Source organism: Euprymna scolopes, chromosome 16 (assembly GCF_053919585.1).
Source record: "Euprymna scolopes isolate OS-2025 chromosome 16, ASM5391958v1, whole genome shotgun sequence".
Taxonomy (NCBI): Eukaryota; Metazoa; Mollusca; class Cephalopoda; order Sepiida; family Sepiolidae; genus Euprymna; species Euprymna scolopes.
The window spans coordinates 1,252,205-1,270,502 of record NC_136497.1 but is presented as its reverse complement, the minus strand read 5'-3'; the positions used below and the strand labels follow the sequence as shown (position 1 = coordinate 1,270,502).

Here is an 18,298-nt window from a genome sequence, read left to right as displayed (position 1 = left end):
AAAAAAAAAAAAAAATTCCTCCCTTCTTCAGACTAAACCTTACCTGTAACTCAAAAATCCTAATGGAAATCCATCTGTAAATAAATAACCCCTCTTCTCTTGAACGCTAACAATCTACTCCTTCCAACCTATCCGCCACTAAACTCCCACATTGCTCCGCATCTGTAGTTGAATCGCTAACTTCCAGCCCCTAATCCCTCACATGCAAACTGTTTTAATAACCATCACTAAACATCTATACATTTCTACCTCTAAGGCATGCATTACAGCTCATTCCTATCCAGTAAGGGACTTAACAGCCTATGCACACAAAGGCAGGTACTTAACAGCCAAAGTACCCAGAAACAAAGCGATATGCACTACACAACTGTCGAGTTTTGCAACGATTAATTACGTTATTGAAACGACACTCCTTGTTATGCAAAACGCCCCATGACTCTTACTAAAAAATACCTACAACTCCAACTCTATTCGCACCTACTGAAAACCTGCCCATATATATCTATTCACCTAATTACGCATGACTCAATACTTGCTGTCTTATCCATGCTATATTGCACTTACATCTTAACCCTCCTATCATCTAAAATAGCTCGGGCACAACTCGTAGCTCAATTCTTAATACCTACTCATACTGTAACACTATACTAGACCTAAGCTAACATTAATAAAATAAAAAAAAAAAAGGGTACGACTAAAATCACATTATCTCCTCCCTAACAAGCCCTCTTACAAACATAGACGCTTACACTGCATGAACTTCACCCACCCCCTTTATCCATTAACAAGTAAATAGCATGTCCCTAAATCACTTTGAGGAGTGTAACTAATCAGTAGATATAATCCCCAACAAACTAACCCAGTAACACTAACAACGCGGGGTCGCAGAAATACCTGGATTAGAACCTAGGCGCGGAGAAAACCCTCTCAGGGCTGACGGACCCAGTAGGTCTTCCCAGATCATCCGTCTAGGAGAAGGAAAACTCTGAAACTAAACCAAAGGGGAGAGAGGCCTCTTCAGTCTTGGATGACAACCTTCCTAGAGCTGGTGACTCAAACAAATTCACCGGTTTGCAAACCTAAATTGCTTAAGGAGTAGATAGGCTCTGTCTATCGCCCGGCTTCCATACTCCTTCTTTGCCTATTAGTCAAGCGCAGAGACACTATCTCAGTGATTCGACAGAAACACCCAGCGGTAGATCTTGTTTCCTGGCTAGGGCAATGAACGCCGTTCTTCCCCATTCCCAGCATGCCCCACCCCTATAACTGAACATTTGGGAGTGCTTGAGTATAAGATATGCCTGAGCGGTTAGATTGGGTTGACCTTCTTCTAAAGGGTTGAGGGTACCGGATTGACAGTTCCTGGCTGCTGTTCCCGACTGGTAGTACAGGAACCCTAACTCTTTGGTAGCGCTTAGAGCGGCTGCTCCATCAACAGTTGAATAATATCGGGTTGTTTGCAGTGCCATGACGCACATGGAAAGGGACCCTGCACTCATCCCCGGTGGGCTTTCCTGAGGCCACAATCCTAATTGGAGAAAGGTCAGCTGATGGTCTACTTGTGATGCATGTCTGAAGCTCCGCATAACCTCTTGTTTAGCTCCCCCTTACCGAAACTCTTAAAAAAAAAATGACGACAGTACAATCTAAAAATAAGCTTAAACCAGGATTAGGGACAAACAAATTCAACTTGCCTCCTCCCTTGAGGCTCTCATTCACAAATATCCGTGGGCTTAGAACTAACTTAGCTGATGTTGAAGCATTTCTCTTAACAAATACCCCGGATATCTTAGCACTAAGTGAGACTAACCTACACTCCTCCATTCCCTCTAACCACTTTAACATGCCTGGATATCTCCCACTCTACCGTAAGGACTCTGACAGACATATGCACGGACTTGGAGTTTACATTCGTAATACCCTTCCCTTGACTAGAGAAACAAACCTAGAAACAGATGATCAAGCCTTTATGTGCTTTAGACTAAACGTGCAACACAGTATTAGCTACTATTATTTTCTCTACCGCTCTCCCTCGACTCAGGACTGCTCCATAATAAACAAAGTATCTGACAGCATAGACACGGCACTGTCCCTCGACACTAGCGCACAAATACATGTGTTTGGTGACTTTAATGTCCACCACAAAAACTGGCTTGGATTCTCTACTCACACAGATGCAGCGGGCAGCACAACCCATAGCTTCGCTATATCTCACTCCCTATCACAAATTGTTACGTTTCCAACCCGTTTCCCTGACCAGGAAGAACAACACGCATCACTTCTAGATCTGTTTTTGACCACAGTTCCCGATGACTGCATAGCGAAGGCCCACAGCCCACTCGGGAACGCTGATCATGCAGTGATAATGGTTGAAATCGCCCTAAACTCTAGTCCCAAAACTGAAGAGCCAGTGCTCAAAACAACGAGATATTATAATAAGGCTGACTGGGAAGCCATCAGGGAACTAATTAGAGATGCTCCATGGAAAAATATTTTCTCTCTCCCTGCTGAACAGTGTGCAAACGAGACCACTGACTGGTTCAAAACTGCAATCGAAGCGCATGTTCCCATGCGGAAATTTTATAGTAAGCCCCACTCTCCCCAATGGTTTACGTCGACTTGTGCAACTGCCATTACTCAAAAGCAGCATGCATACCGTAGGTTTAACCGACATAAGTCCAGTTCAAACAGACTGAAGTATATAGAAGCTAGAAATAACGTTAAGAAAGAAATAGCGACAGCTAAGAGAGAATTTACGGAAACCACTAAAAAGCGCATCGAAGCACAAAAACTAGGAACTCGAGACTTCTGGAAAATCTACAACAGTGTAGTAAATAATGGGCAATCAACAATTCCCCCACTAACCAACAATCACGAGGTTGTCTCCTCAGCAACCGACAATGGTAACATGCTTGCCAGTCGGTTTGCCTCAAACTCCACACTGAACCCTTCCAACCACCCCCTACCTGACTTTCCAATGCGGACAGACGCCACACTAGACGATCTGAAAACCACCCCTGCTCAGGTGCATGCTATCATAAAAAACCTTGACACCTCAAAAGCATGTGGACCCGATCTTATCCCAGCTGTGCTATTAAAAAAGTGCTCAGCCGAAGTAGCTCCAGTTCTCTCCAAACTCTACAACAAATGTCTTAATGAAGCTTGCTTTCCGGGCTGTTGGAAAACTGCTTCTGTTGTACCAGTATTCAAGAATTCTGGCGAAAGGACAGACCCATCAAATTATCGCCCCATTAGCCTCCTCCCACTTTTTGCCAAAATATTTGAGACCATAATTAACCATGCTCTAGTCCATCATCTTACAGATGCTAAACTACTGACTGACAAACAATATGGATTTAGACAAGCCCGTTCCACAGCAGACATCCTCACCGTGATCTCTGAACGTATATACCAATCACTGGACAAAGCGGGGGAAGGCAGAGCGGTAGCTCTAGATATATCTAAGGCTTTTGACAGGGTATGGCATGAGGGTCTCCTCAGGAAGATTAGATCTTACGGTATCACTGGTAGAATACTTAACATAATTAAATCCTTCTTAGATAAGAGAAAAATCCAGGTAGTCCTCGACGGTCGCACATCTAAACAATATGATATAAATGCGGGAGTGCCCCAGGGTTCTATCCTTGGACCTCTATTGTTCCTGATATTCATAAATGACCTCCCCGACAACATTGCCTCTGAGATGGGTATATATGCTGATGACACTACACTCTATGGCAGACACGACAGGAAGACGAATGAACACATTTCTAAAGAAATGGCAGAAACACTAGAGGAAGACCTCCAATCTGTAGTGGAATGGGGACAAAAGTGGTTGGTCGCGTTCAATGCTGCCAAGACTAAACTAGTTTCATTCAATAATTACAAGAAACCCTCTCTACCACCAATAGCAATGGCCAACGACCCTTTATCTGAGAGTCCATCTTTCAAACTCCTTGGCCTAACGTTCACAGGAAACATGAGTTGGAACAATTACATTGAAGGCATTGCCAGGGCCGCTGCAAGAAAGGTAGGCTCTCTCTACCGTGCTATAAAACTACTAACACCCGAAAGTATCCTGTACCTCTATAAGGCCACCATTCGCCCATGTATGGAGTATTGCTGCCACATCTGGGCTGGTGCATCTGCTACTAGTCTCTCGCTCCTTGACAAGGTTCAAAAGAGAGTCGCAAATCTGATAGGCCCTGAACTGGCATCTAAGCTTCAGCCTCTGTCCCATCGACGAAATGTTGCATCCCTCTGCCTGTTCTACAAGTATTTTAGTGGTGAATGCTCTGATGAACTGCAATCACTTGTGCCCCCACGACGCGAGCACCCTCGACAAACCCGACAGGCTACTAGATCCCACCCCCACACTGTAGAGGTCCCTAGATGTAAAAGATCTTTTTACTCCAATAGTTTCTTCCCCAGAACCGCAAGACTCTGGAATTCCATTCCAGGTCCCTGCTTCCCCAACAGTACTGACGTGCAGAAGTTCAAGTGTAACGTGAACCGACACCTTGCTGCCCAAATCCCTACATAGTACCCCAGTAGTTGTTGCCCCGTATAGTAGCTCCCTACACCAAAGTGGCAATTTGCCTTGTTTGGGGTGAAAATGTAATTAAAAAAAAAAAAAAAAAAAAAAAAAAAACCGTTTAGATAATGAACCAAGGCCTTAACTACCTGATCTAAAGCACCGTATATAAAATTTGTTCGGTTTTTCAACTATTTAAAGTAAATCAGGTCACGACGTCATCTGACGCATGCGTTGTGGACCCCCCCCCCTTTCGAAAATTGTCGATTTCGGTGTGAAAAAGTTAACATTTTTCTTTCTATCTCTCTCTCTTTGTTTGCGTCTCTCTCTCTTTGTTTGCGTCTCTCTCTCTCTGTCTCACTTCATCTTCCTTACTGTTACTAAAAAAGAAAATGGCGTCTGGCTGTTTTTTTTTTGTAAAAACTTCGATCGTTAATATTTTTTGTAAGCATATTTTTTTTTTTACTTGACATTTTTGGCTTGTTATTTTTCGTTTAACTACCGTATCTAACTATTCTGAATGTGCTAATAACTTTGGTAACGTTGCCATAGCGTAGAAGTTCATAGTTTAGCTTGTGTAAGGGTTAAATTTTTTTCTACCGATAACATGTTTTTTTAAATTCAGACTGCCATTAGAGCTTGCTGACGTCAAGATCACGTGACATAACCTAGCAGGTTTTAAATACAAGTTGACCCAAAATAAATGGCCCCGTGTATACTTTATGTAGAAGAGTTGGCGCCCATATTTTTTGAGGCAGTTATAAATCGATTTAAAAATATGTAATGTTTAACATTAAAATGTTACTTTTTGCCCCCCCCCTGCAGAAAATCGATCAGTTGACGCACTTCTGATGGTCCTTTTGGGCTAATTTTTCGATATTTGTCGTCCGGAGGGTGGGGCTTTAATATGATACCAAGTTTGTGAATTTTTGTTCAGTCGGTCAAAAGTTTTTAGCAGACACACAAACATACATACATACATTTTCGCTTTTATATATAGAGATAGAAGGATTTGATTATGTTAAGTATTTGTCCAGTAATACCATATGATTTAATTCTCATGAGGAGATCATCAAGCTATACCCTATCAAAGCAGATTTAGATTGTTAATAAAAATGAAATAAATCATATCTCTCACCAACTTCCGTTCTTTAAGTGTTTGTGCAACAAAAGAGTAGAACGTCAACATTTGGTTTATTTTTGTCAGCCTTCTAACTTGTCGCTTCCGTTATTTTGTCCAAGCATTTCATGAATGATGTTTCTAACAAAGGGGGAATAATTGTTGTCTTATGGGTTTGAAATCTATCCAGCTAACACTTATTGTTGGCTAATTTTTTATGTAACGAATGTCCTCAACCTTCACTGGTTTTACTGCCATACATCATGTCTGATAGACTCTTCCTTTGGTAAACAGTGATAACACACTGCTGAATTTACTCCACCCAATCATAATTTTTGCACTTGCTCCAACTTAGGGTATCACCAAAGTAACAAAATAACTTTGCCATCCACACATATTTTTTTCTCCAAATCTAAGTTTGCATTCGTCCTCGTTGTCTTACCCTTGTTGCACACAAACTGGTTGTTCTCTCACAACCTACCAGTAATTCCCATGCACTTATGTGTCCAGTACTTACAACTATCACAGAAAATAGAGTTATACCAGACTTCCTTACCACAAAATGAGCTTGGGAATTTTCCTTTTTCAGAAGATTTTCACACACTGCTAATCAACAGTTTTGTGGCATTAATTTTGAGGCTTTTACATTCCATAGTATTCCTCCAAATTTTGAACTTGACAAGAACATTGCTCCATTGTTTCACAGGTTAGTACAAGTCAGCATCTCTTCTCAACAACACACTCAGTACAAAACCTGGGTGCAATTACACTTTAACATAAAAAATGTCTCTAAATGTGCTCAGCAGTGTATTATCATTGTCTACCAAAGGAAGAGTCTATCTGTAAATTCTAACTGAGCATTTTTGTACCTTGCTTAAACAACTTCCATTAACTACTGCTACCGAGAGAGGGGGGCCAGTGAACATGACAGCATGACGTCATTAGCAGATCAACATGTAGGTAAAGGGTGCGTAAAGTTTCCTGTGTTCAATCATGTGGCCACGTTAATAGGCTTAAAAATATTTTTCATTGCCTTAGAGAATGACTGTGGTAATTTTATGAAGATAGTGCATGTATTTTCTTTTCCTAAAGAGAAAAAACAATTCTCCATTTAGATAATTATATAATTTCAATTATTATAATTGCACATTGGGATGATTTTAATCTAACAAAATATAACAGTAAGTGAATTTGTTTTTAACTTTTATGTCTATCGAAGAAAGTCGAATTTTTTTTTTTTTTTTTTAACTACAAAACAAACAATTTTTATATGAGAATATTTTTCAGTCTGTTCTTTTAATAATAAAAATTTTCATTGAGTATTTCCAAATATTTTAAAGTTAGAAGCATTTTTCACAACAGTTTTTTTCTTTTTTTTTTACTAAAACGATCGATGAATTCAATATTTTAGCACCGGGCGTAATTTATTTCTTTGAAATATATTTAAAACTTTAATTTAAGACAAAGTTTTTGTTTGCTTATTTTATAACATTTCATCTGTAAATAATTTATATGACTGAAATGGGAAATGAAATAGGAAATTCTCTATTCTCTCTCGAGACATACGAACACAAATTCACCTTAAAAATCCATAACTAATCAGTAAAGTTTTGATATGAACTAAAAATAAAGAGTACATTAAATTTTAGTTAACATATTTTCTTGTGTTTTTCTTATAAATAAATATTGTTCGGTATTTGTGCCTTGTATGCACTGTGCTGAAATAATGTTATTATTTAGAAAGCCATTCTTAATGGGGATAGGTCTTTCTAACTATTCTGCACTTTCAACTAACAATTTTATGGAAAAAAAAGATACCATTAAAATTTAATTGAACTTGAAAATCCTATCTAAAATATAACATGGTGTGTACACTGCACAGGCACCATTATTATTTTTTTTTATATAACAACAACAACAATAATAAAAAAACGGTACTTCACAGGGACGTGGCCCCTGCGTAAAAGGGTTTTAATTTAATGGCTGTTCTCTAAAAAGCACATGAGTAAAAGGTTTTCATTAGTTTATTTAATCACAAAAAACTTTTTTGAAGGTACTATTTGAGGCAAAAAAAAAGGGGGGGGCAAAAGCATTATTTGAATATGTATGAAAAAATAAATGTAACAAAAAAAAATATTTAGTGTAGAAAATATAATAAAAATGAATAAAAATTAAAAAATAAGCACGAAATAAAAGTATGAATCAAATTTAATTAAAGAAATAAAAAAATTAAAAAATAAAATAAATACACGCTCGATTACAAAAAAGTGTATGAGATATATACAAAGAAAGTGAAAGAAAACCTCAGAGAGCAGCCATTAAATTAAAACTCATTCATGCAGAGTCCACGTTCCCCGTGAAGTGCCAAAAAAAAAAAAAAAAAAAACTGTACATGACATCGACTGGTGCCATACCAACTAGTTGTGAAGGGTCAGGGAGAATGGAAAGTCCGAGGTGGGAGAGTACTAGCCAAATCTCCACTGGAAGTGTGCAGTTCAAATCTGGTGCCTTGGAGAGGTATTTTGTCACCTAAACCACAGGAAATACCAATGGCCGATGCCAACGAGAAATCAATGGCAAACGGCTGTTGCGATAACGTGTAATTACCTGCACAAGTGGTCAAGAGGTGGCAAACACTGAAAATCTGGGGAGACTTGCTGTCACTCGGTCTCCAGTGAATACCACAGGTTACTGCCAGTGAGCGATCACTGATGATGGCCTGTGAGACAACTCCTAGTGAGTGAAATAATAATAAAGTCCCCCTCTCAAATTCACCACCACCCTGATTTAATATTGTAAATGTTTACTATATTTTCTTAGTTTTTAACCAATGTTCACATCATGGTATGATTGTCTTTTACATTATTTTAGTTATGTGAACTTCATTTTCATATTCATATATTCTGTACTGATATGAAAATAAAGACTATGGTGGAGTATAGGATTCCTAACCATGTTATTGATGAAAATATGCTACACATTTTGATGAAAACATGGGGAAAAATGGACATAGAAGAACAGAAAACCAAAACTTTAAATATAACTTCTGTATTAAAAGTAATAGTTATTTAAATATTTCAACATATAATCTTGTGGGGAAAAATCCAGCTCCCTAATAAGGGGCACTCTGGATAGAAAAAAAATTGTCTCAGTCATAAAGAATTTCTCCTCCAATGACTGAGGACAAAAAAGGCGAATTGCAGCATCAGAACAGATACTACACTGTGATCTTGTCCTGAAGGCCAAGAATTGTTTGTGCTTTATGTTTCTTTAATTATTTGTTCCGTAAATTCATAATTCAGTTTTTTCAGTATTAGATTGTATATTGCTTTAAAATTACGTAATTTTACATAGATAATATTAATATTTTATATTGAATAAAGTTCAGTTTCATTGTTAATCGAATTGGGTTCCTTTCTTTTCTTTTTTAACATATTTTAATGCTCTTTTTAAAAATGCCGTCATATAGTATCAACAGTGACAGTTTGACAAATCTTACCTACATTGCCTGCAGGCATTTTTCAGTTCAGCCTTCTATATCTCGGTGGCCGTGACAATACCCACCAGACAACATCTCTCAGCACTATGGCAAATGCTTTCTCCAAATCAAAAGCAAAATACACCTTTTTCTTTTTACTAATGAACTTCTTTGAAGTAAAATCGATTTTATTTGGAAAATAAAACATAAACATTTGTAGAGTTTTACTCTATTGTTTTTACACATTTTTTCCTACAAATTTTGGCTGATAATTTTCATTTTTTGTAATTAAATTAACTTTGAAACAAAAATTGATGCTGCTTTTGCTCGATACCTGCACTATTTATATTATTTAATTGGAATTCATTATTGAGATGAGTATTATTCATTTATTGCAGACTATTATTCTCATCTTTCTTAGTTGTTGTTTCACAATGTTTCGGCCAACTATTCCTCTGGCCTTCATCAAGTGGTAATCACGACGTGATAGGAACTCTGAATCTCCTAACTGCATTCTCAGCAATTACTGCCACCCATAGTTGTTGTCGTATCACTACGTTTTGGCCAAGTAAGCCTCTGGCCGGCTTTGGGTAGGATTGAAACTGCTATCTTCAGACAATTCTCACCTGGAACCGTAGAGATTCAACGTCTCTATCCACTGCACCACGGGCCCTGAAAGGCGATCAAGGTTGGATTTTTTTGTTTTATAAATCCACGTTTATTCATTATCTGATTTTCCATGGTCAGGTCCGTACCCTGTCGTGGTTACCACCTGACGAAGGCCAGAGGAATAGTTGGCCGAAGCATTTTGAAACAACAACTAAGATGAGGATAATTGTCCGTAATAAATTAATCTACACTATTATTATTATTTTTTTAGATATATGAATATTTGTGTCGAGCCATGATCTTTGAATTCTGTTGTGTTTTCTGATGTTGGGGTCAACAAAACTTTTGCTTATGATGATTTACAGAAAATTAAGTTGATTTAAAATTAGTGTGAATTTTCTATTTGTCTGAATAGAATACTGAACCTTGAGTGAATTCTTGTTGAATAATTCTTGTTGAAATCTATTCATTTCACACTTATTAACCTTAAAGTAGTATTTTTTTTCTTTGTCATGTATGGAGTGATTTGCATAAAAAAAAGAGTGTCATATGGTCTCTTCTTTGCAATTTAGGATTAAAGGTTAAGATTTGAGGTTCGATGACCACACATTCTTTCAAAACCAATTAGAAGTGTTTCCTTTGCTCATATATCGAATTGATTGCAATATGTATAGATTGAATAACAAAGTGGATTCAAATAAAAAGCCAAAACAACAATCAGTTGTCATCTGCTTCTTATTTACATATGAAAATAAAGCTGTATTAATACTATTACTACTGCTGCATCGAGTTTGGACAAATTACATGTTTTGAATTCAATGCATGTCTACAGGCAGCATTGTGGCTATGCTTACAAAACGAGGAACATTAAGAAATTACAGACATTTAGTTAAAGATAAAATTGCTTAAGTTGTCTTTTGTAAGTGAGGGTCCAGCAATAGATGAAAAGAAAAGATGCATCCAGAGAACAATGTCACATCTGACCATGAGAATTTAATAGCATACATACCTGACAATTGAAGGGTACCCAGCATACAACCAATGTGAGAAATTTCATCACAGGGAATAAACAACTGCTACATTTTTAAACAATGAGCAAAAATAAATATTTAAACTTGAATAAATCTTGCCAACTTACAAGTCTTCACTGACTCCCACTTCAGCGAGTAAATTTTCATATTCTTCGGCGGCAAATTTCTCCCAGTCTGACAATTCAGGCCCATCTGTCTCAGGGTCCTTTTGGGGAGGAAAAAAAATAATAAAAAAATATTACATATGCATTAAAGACATTCAAACTGTTTTTAATGATTTTTAAATTAAATATTTTTTTATTTATTTTTAAGTTTATTTTTTTATTTATTGTTTTATGTTAATCAGCTTTTACTTTTATTGTTTTTATTTATTTTTAGCATTTATATTTATGATTTTTATTTTATTATTTATCATCATTATTTTATATTTAATATTATTTTACCATCATCATTTTATATTTAATATCATTTTACCATCATTATTTTATATTTAATATCATTTTACCATCATCATTTTATATTTAATATCATTTTACCATCATTATTTTATATTCAATATTTTTATCATCATTATTATCTTATATTTAATATTATTATTGTTATTTATTATCATTATTTTTATATCTAATATTTTTATATTTAATAATTTTTTATCATCATTATTTTTATATTTAATATTTTTATCATTCTTATTTTCATATTTAATATTTTTATAATCATTATTTTAATATTTAATATTTTATGGTCATTATTATTTTTTTATTTAATATTTTTATCATTATTTTATATTTAATATTATTTTATCATCATTATTTTATATTTAATATTTTTATCATCATTATTATTTTATATTTAATATTTTTATCATTATTATTATTTTTATATTTAATATTTTTATCATTATTATTTTTATATTTAATATTTTAATCATCATTATTGTTTTTATATTTAATATTTTTATCATCATTAATATTTTTATAATCATTATTTTTACATTTAATATTTTATCATCATTATTATTTTTATATTTAATTTTTTTTTTCATGATTATTTTATATTTTATCATCATTAATATTTTTAAAGTCATTATTTTTATATTTAATATTTTTATCATTATTATTTATTCTATATTTTTATCATTATTATTTTTTATATTTAATATTTTTATCATTATTATTTTTATATTTAATATTTTTATCATTATTATTTTCATATTTAATATTTTTATCATTATTATTTTTATATTTAATATTTTTATCATTATTATTTTTATATTTAATATTTTTATCATTATTTTTATATTTAATATCTTTATCATTATTATTATTTTTATATTTAATATTTTTATCATTATTATTATTTTTATATTTAATATTTTATCATCATTATTATTTTTATATTTAATATTTTTATCATCATTATTATTTTTATATTTAATATTTTATCATCATTATTATTTTTATATTTAATATTTTTATCATCATTATTATTTTAATATTTAATATTTCTATCATCATTATTTTTTTATATTTAATATTTTTATCATTATTATTAATTTATTTTATATTTTTATCATTAATATTTTATATTTAATATTTTTATCATTATTATTATTTTATATTTAATATTTGTATCATTATTATTTTTATATTTTATATTTGTATCATTATTATTTTTATATTTTATATTTGTATCATTATTATTTTTATATTTTATCATTATTATTATTTTATATTTAATATTTTTATCATTATTTTATATTTATTATTATGATTTTGTCATAATTTTTTATTCATAATATTTATATTATTATTGTTAATAATTTCTATTTATTTACCTTATTTGAATATTCCTTAATAATTAATTAAAACGCTTTTACAATTATAATTGCCAGTAACTCAAAAGATTAGATAAGAAGGATTTCATCTGATAAATTTTCAAGAATGACTTTGTGAATTGATCCAATTTATTCTTAATCATTTCTTCACTGTATTTGGTTGTTATCATTATTATTATGATTATCATTATTATCATATATTATTATTATATATTATTATGATGTATTATTAGTTTATTATTGAAATAATGAAGTGAGAATATTACAGCTTGTAAGGAAATAAATTCAATCTTTTATTTTCATGATTATAGAAATGATTGCTGCAAAAGGAAAATATCAGGATTCCTTCTAGGATCAGAGCATAGTACCTATTTATTCAAAAGAAAAACTGTCAATTGACACAGAATTAAAAATGGAAAGTGTCTACTCTTTCCGTTAGAGTTTAGAAGTAGGAATCATAGAATCAGAAATAACTAAGGTCAGTAAAAGTATACCAACCATTTGACACCCCCTTCCATTGAATTCTAATGTAAAGAAAAAAATGAAATATTTAAAATTTTAGAGTGGAAGATAATTTCCCTTTATAAATTTAACAGAAAATTAACAATCATTTCCTGCCAGTTAGCAGTAAATGGATAAGTGCAACCAACTGTCTATTTCTGTAGAAAATATTTTTTAACAAATTTATGACTTGTGCTGAGTTTCAGAAAAAAAAAAGAAAAAAATGTATTGTTTTAAAAAAAAAAAAAGCATTCCTGATGAAGGCTTTGTTATAAGCCGAAAATTTTAAATGAATATTTGTTTATTTAAAAAAAAAATGCGCACGTGGTGGTTCTTTCTAACCTCATGTTTTGAATTTCATTTTCTTTGTGCTTCTAAAAAGTGAATTACTTCTCTTTGCTATCATGCAGTGAATAGAAGTTTACTAGACAAAGGCAAATGTAAACTTCAGTCCAATATAAGTATTAATGTTTATATTTATCTCAAACAAAAAAAATTCCCACTCTATCAATAAATTTGTCCAAGCCTTAAACTCTTTCCTGAAAAACGTAAGATGGAAGGCACATCATCATGATCTAAATTCTACGAGCAATTTCAAATCTCCTATCTCTATAGCAGATCTGGTTAAGAGGATCAAATTTAAAAAGGAAAGGTACCCTCTCAATCCAGCCACAAGAAAACTTAACGACTTTGCGCATAAAGTGAAAAACAGGTCCCATATATTTGTGTAAGCTGATAAGACAAAAAATTACTACAAATGTGATTACCCTGCTTATAAAAGCTTGTGTATGAGAAGCTTAATAAATCTTACACAGTTGTACCTCCCAATACTTTAGCTAAGAAGGTAGTATTTACAATAAAATTATAATAGTAAGATTATACCGCCCCCCCCAATACTTTAGATAAAATTAACGCTGATGCAAAAAACCTCTTACAAGATTTACTCCCAAGAACCACAAACCCAATTTGTAAGACAACCCTGCTATTCAGTTAATTTGGCTCTAATCTAGCTGTGACATTCGTGCAGTAAGTAAAAGAAGCCTAGATAGAATTATGCCACACCTAATGGAAAAAGTTAAATTATCGCTTTGGCAAAACTCTGACTCAGTCATTAATTGGTTTACTAACCTTAAAGAAAAAAGAGGTCTTAACTTTATTACATTCGACATAAGCAACTACTACCAATCAGTTTCTCCTATTTTTTTAAATAAAGCCCTTATTTTTGCGAAAAGACACTCAGACTTGACAAACTTAGAAATTAAACTGATTCTCTAGGTTTGAATTATCACCAAATTTCACCATTGTCTATTGAGACTGTTTGAAACTCCAAAAACAAATATATACTTTCTTTGCTTCTTGATATCTACGAGATACTATATTACACCTTGGAATTACCCATTCTGGTTTGTTTTTTGATTTTCTCCTCTTTTCGCCAATTTCTTTATTCATTTTGACAAACATTAGTTTGCATTCTATGACCATCATACAATTCAGTTTCATAAAATGGTAAAACCAGCAAATTTTTCGCTCTGCTATTTATATAATTTGCTAACTGACTTCTTTCCTCTGAAAAGAAGAAATTTGCATTCTTTGAAACTCTGTGGAATAAGGATATATTTACCGTCTTTATTTATTGGAGATATTCACATATTCAAATTTTACATACAAATTTTGGTTTACAGTTTTCATTTATGCTTCTTATATATATATATGCTTCCCCTCCAACCAATCTAACATTTTTAGCTTCATTCACTGCTTAAAAAGAAAGGTTACATCATTTTTATTCACTAAATTGGATGAATAAAAAACTATGCTCCCTTACCCCTCCAAAATATTTCTGCGTTATTGTTTTCATTGTACACTAAAACATTAAATATTGTTTTCATGTATTATTTTATTGTAAAAAAAAATATCTCCCCTATCTTGCATAAATTCAAATTTCCTTCCAAAAAATGTAAAAAAAACAAAAAAAAAAACAATTGGTTCTACAGGATAGAACAATGAAAGAAATAGTAAAAATAAATGATAGAAATAAGAGTGAATGAATTATAATATTTATTGGTTCTTCAAATTCAAACAAGGAATTTATAACGAAAAATACTTAATCCATGGATATCAATTTTATTTGTTCAATTTGTTAATTCTCATTAATAAAAAAATGCATCACTGGTTAGCATAAATTTGAAAATATATAAAAAAAAAAAAGGGGTCAAAATACGATAGAGTACCAACGACTTACCTTTAAAAAGTTGATTTTTAGTTGGTATTCAAGTCTGTTTTGAACAAATGTTAAAAGTGTTACCGACAAGTAGTTTTTATATTAAGACCTTTACTATTCAATATATCCCCTATTGTTTTCACTAGTCATAATATTTGTTTGTGAAACAGCACGTTCAATTTTTGTGAGATCTGAATACGCCTAAAAATTAATGTTTTAAAGGTTAATGATTTGTTGGTTCTCTATCGCATTTGGACCAAAAAAAAAATAAAAATAAATAAATCTATTATATAAAGAGAAAAGTGGGCACGAGCGTTTGTATACATCCATGAAAGGTTTTAAGCATCAGGATTCTCACGTCAGTAAGATTCCGCAAGAAGTTTTTGCATACTTATCTCTCCTTAACAAATGGATATCCTTTCTTTCCTTTTTTTGAGTGAGTTAAAAAAAATTCCCACCGTGCCGTCATCTCCAGCGTTTGTTTGTCTTTTTCGTATAAATAAAGCAAATCTATTCAAACGCAAATGCTTGGCCTTCAGGCTGGGTAGTATCTGTTCTGTAATTAGTCCTTGGTCAATGTAGGGGAAACTCTTCATACCGAGACAATTACTCTGGCAGTATCAAAATAATGATACTGCCAGAGTAACCCTTTTTTAGGGGAACTGGTTTTTCTCTCACATTAAAAACGACCTTGTGTCTAATTTGCTTTCATGGGAAGTTTAAAAGCAATGCCATTTCTGCAAGTCATCTTTTGTTTTGATTGACTATGATAAATTTGAACGCTTTAGACTTCCAGTCGCATCATGGAGTAGCGTTAAAACATCAGATCTTCTTTCACTTTCTTTTCCGCCTTCGTCACAGGTTCGAGCCTGCCTGCCTACTACTACTTTATTTTTCTTTTTTTTTTTTTTTTTTTTGCTTAACACATACCTCTAAAGCATCCAGGCTAGTAATAATATATAAGAAACTGTTTTGCAAAAAATAAAAAGCATTTTCAATAGAATAACCAATCCAGTCAATTAATTCCTAAAATCTTTAAATGAAGAATTCTTCACATAACAAGTCATAGGATGATCAAAGTTATCATAATGCTATTTCTAGATAATTTACAACCATGGAATTGATTTCTGTAACTTTGCTTATAATTATCACAATTTTATGGCTGCTCTACCGTGGATGTCTTCAGCGTTGAACTCGGGAATTCTTATATTTTTAACATAACTATTTTTTGAACCATGGAATACACTGTTCATTGCGTGTGACGGTCCAATTTATGATCCGAGGACAACAAAAATAAAATGGTGAAAGGGAGATCACTCTGTTGTTCTTAGTATTTGAGGAGTTATTTCCCTTTGACAATTTTTCCTGTATTGGCTTGATTTAGAGTTATAAAGAAAGATGAACACAATCAGGCTAACTATCCGATTGTTAAAATTTGCTCAACAGGTAATTCTGGTTCATGGAATCTAAATTCACTTATCTGAAAACTCAATATGTAAAAACATTTTTGAATCTACTTTTATTTCAATTAACATCGTATATATATTTATTACATAATGAGGGTAAGTGAAATGCTGATGCTTTTTAGCCTTGGTAGGTAATCGCCTCGAGATGATGCCACCCTAAAAACATTTGTCCCTATCACTGCACTAGAGTGATGTCAGGAAGGTCATGCGGCCTATAAAAAAATCTTGCCTCAACTACAGAAATATCTCCCCAAAACAAGTAGACACATTTCAAGTTATGTAGTTTAAATGTTGGATGGACTTAAAAAAAAAAATAGATACCTGTTCTCAGTGGGTGTACATCTAAACAATATTCCTAGTTATCTTCTTCTATTACCTTCTATCATATAAAAAGGAAATTGTGTGTTAGTCTATATGTGTGTTTGCATGCCACCAAAAACTTTTGACAGACGCATAGAACTGTGACAAAATTGGTATCGTTAGAAAGATCAATCTCTCAGATAAAAAATATGTAAAACTTGGCCAAAAAGATTAATTCTGAGTGAACTGGGTTGTTTTTTTGCAAGGAGGGGTCACTATTTGCGTCACAAATTTTGCAAGTCATACGCCTAGCAATCTGAATGTGTTTAAAAAACCTTATTTCAAAGGATCGTGACGTCATAAAGTCATTGTGGCTGTAACAACTAACACATTAGCTTTTTTCACCTCCTTTTTCTCTTTTGTGTTACAGGTTTGAGCCTGCCTACTATGGCTAATTTTTTTCTTTTTTTTGCGGTCACACAGGCATTCACTACTATTTTGATTGAAACGAAAGTTCATTTACTTTGTTTTTTTAGGGAACTGAGGTTGCTCAATATCCTTAGTATACCACCCCTCTTCACACAGGCAATGCTAAGTACTCCTGCCAGTCTATTATATAAATCTGAAACGTCGGTTTGTGTGTGTGTTTATGTGTTCGTATGTCCACCAAAATCTTTTGTCAGCTGCATCAGACCGAGTCAAAACTGGTACCATCTGTAAGAGCGATGCCTCAGATGCATAATATATGAAAATTAGAAAAAAGAATTATTCTATGGTGGTCAACTGGACCATTTCTTGTGGGGGGGGGTCACTTTTCGCATCACGATTTTCACAAGTCATGCATGCATATCAAACTGAAACTATGTTTAAAAATGCTATTTTTGATTAGACAGGGAATTACTTTTTCAGTAACTTTGAGTTGCATGGATATTTTAACTGATTCTGAAGCAGCTTAAGGTGCCGATTTCAAATCTGAAATTATTTTATCTTTATAAGGTCGTGTTTGCATGCAAATTGAGGTTAATGAAATTATACATATATGTGATCTTGTGTAAGCAATGTATAAACTTTTTAACACCCATACATAGTTTCTAATATTTTGATAGTTCTTCTTCTGTTTCAGTTTAAACATGGCTTCCAGAATGAGACATCATCGCAGAAAAAAACCTGATGCCTTCTGCTACATATGTGAATGCTACACACT

At 33.0% G+C, this 18,298-nt stretch overlaps 1 protein-coding gene across 9 annotated transcripts in view; it reads right to left on the bottom strand.

The window, feature by feature from the left end:
- LOC145295824 (serine/threonine-protein phosphatase 2A regulatory subunit B'' subunit beta-like) overlaps positions 1 to 18,298 on the bottom strand; it is a 455,722-nt gene that overhangs the window by 43,088 nt on the left and 394,336 nt on the right. For all 9 annotated transcript variants that reach the window (XM_080141514.1, XM_080141516.1, XM_080141513.1 and 6 more), the window contains one exon: positions 10,880 to 10,977. In XM_080141514.1, the coding sequence (XP_079997640.1) occupies positions 10,880 to 10,977 (98 nt within the window). The remainder of the gene's footprint in view (positions 1 to 10,879; positions 10,978 to 18,298) is intronic.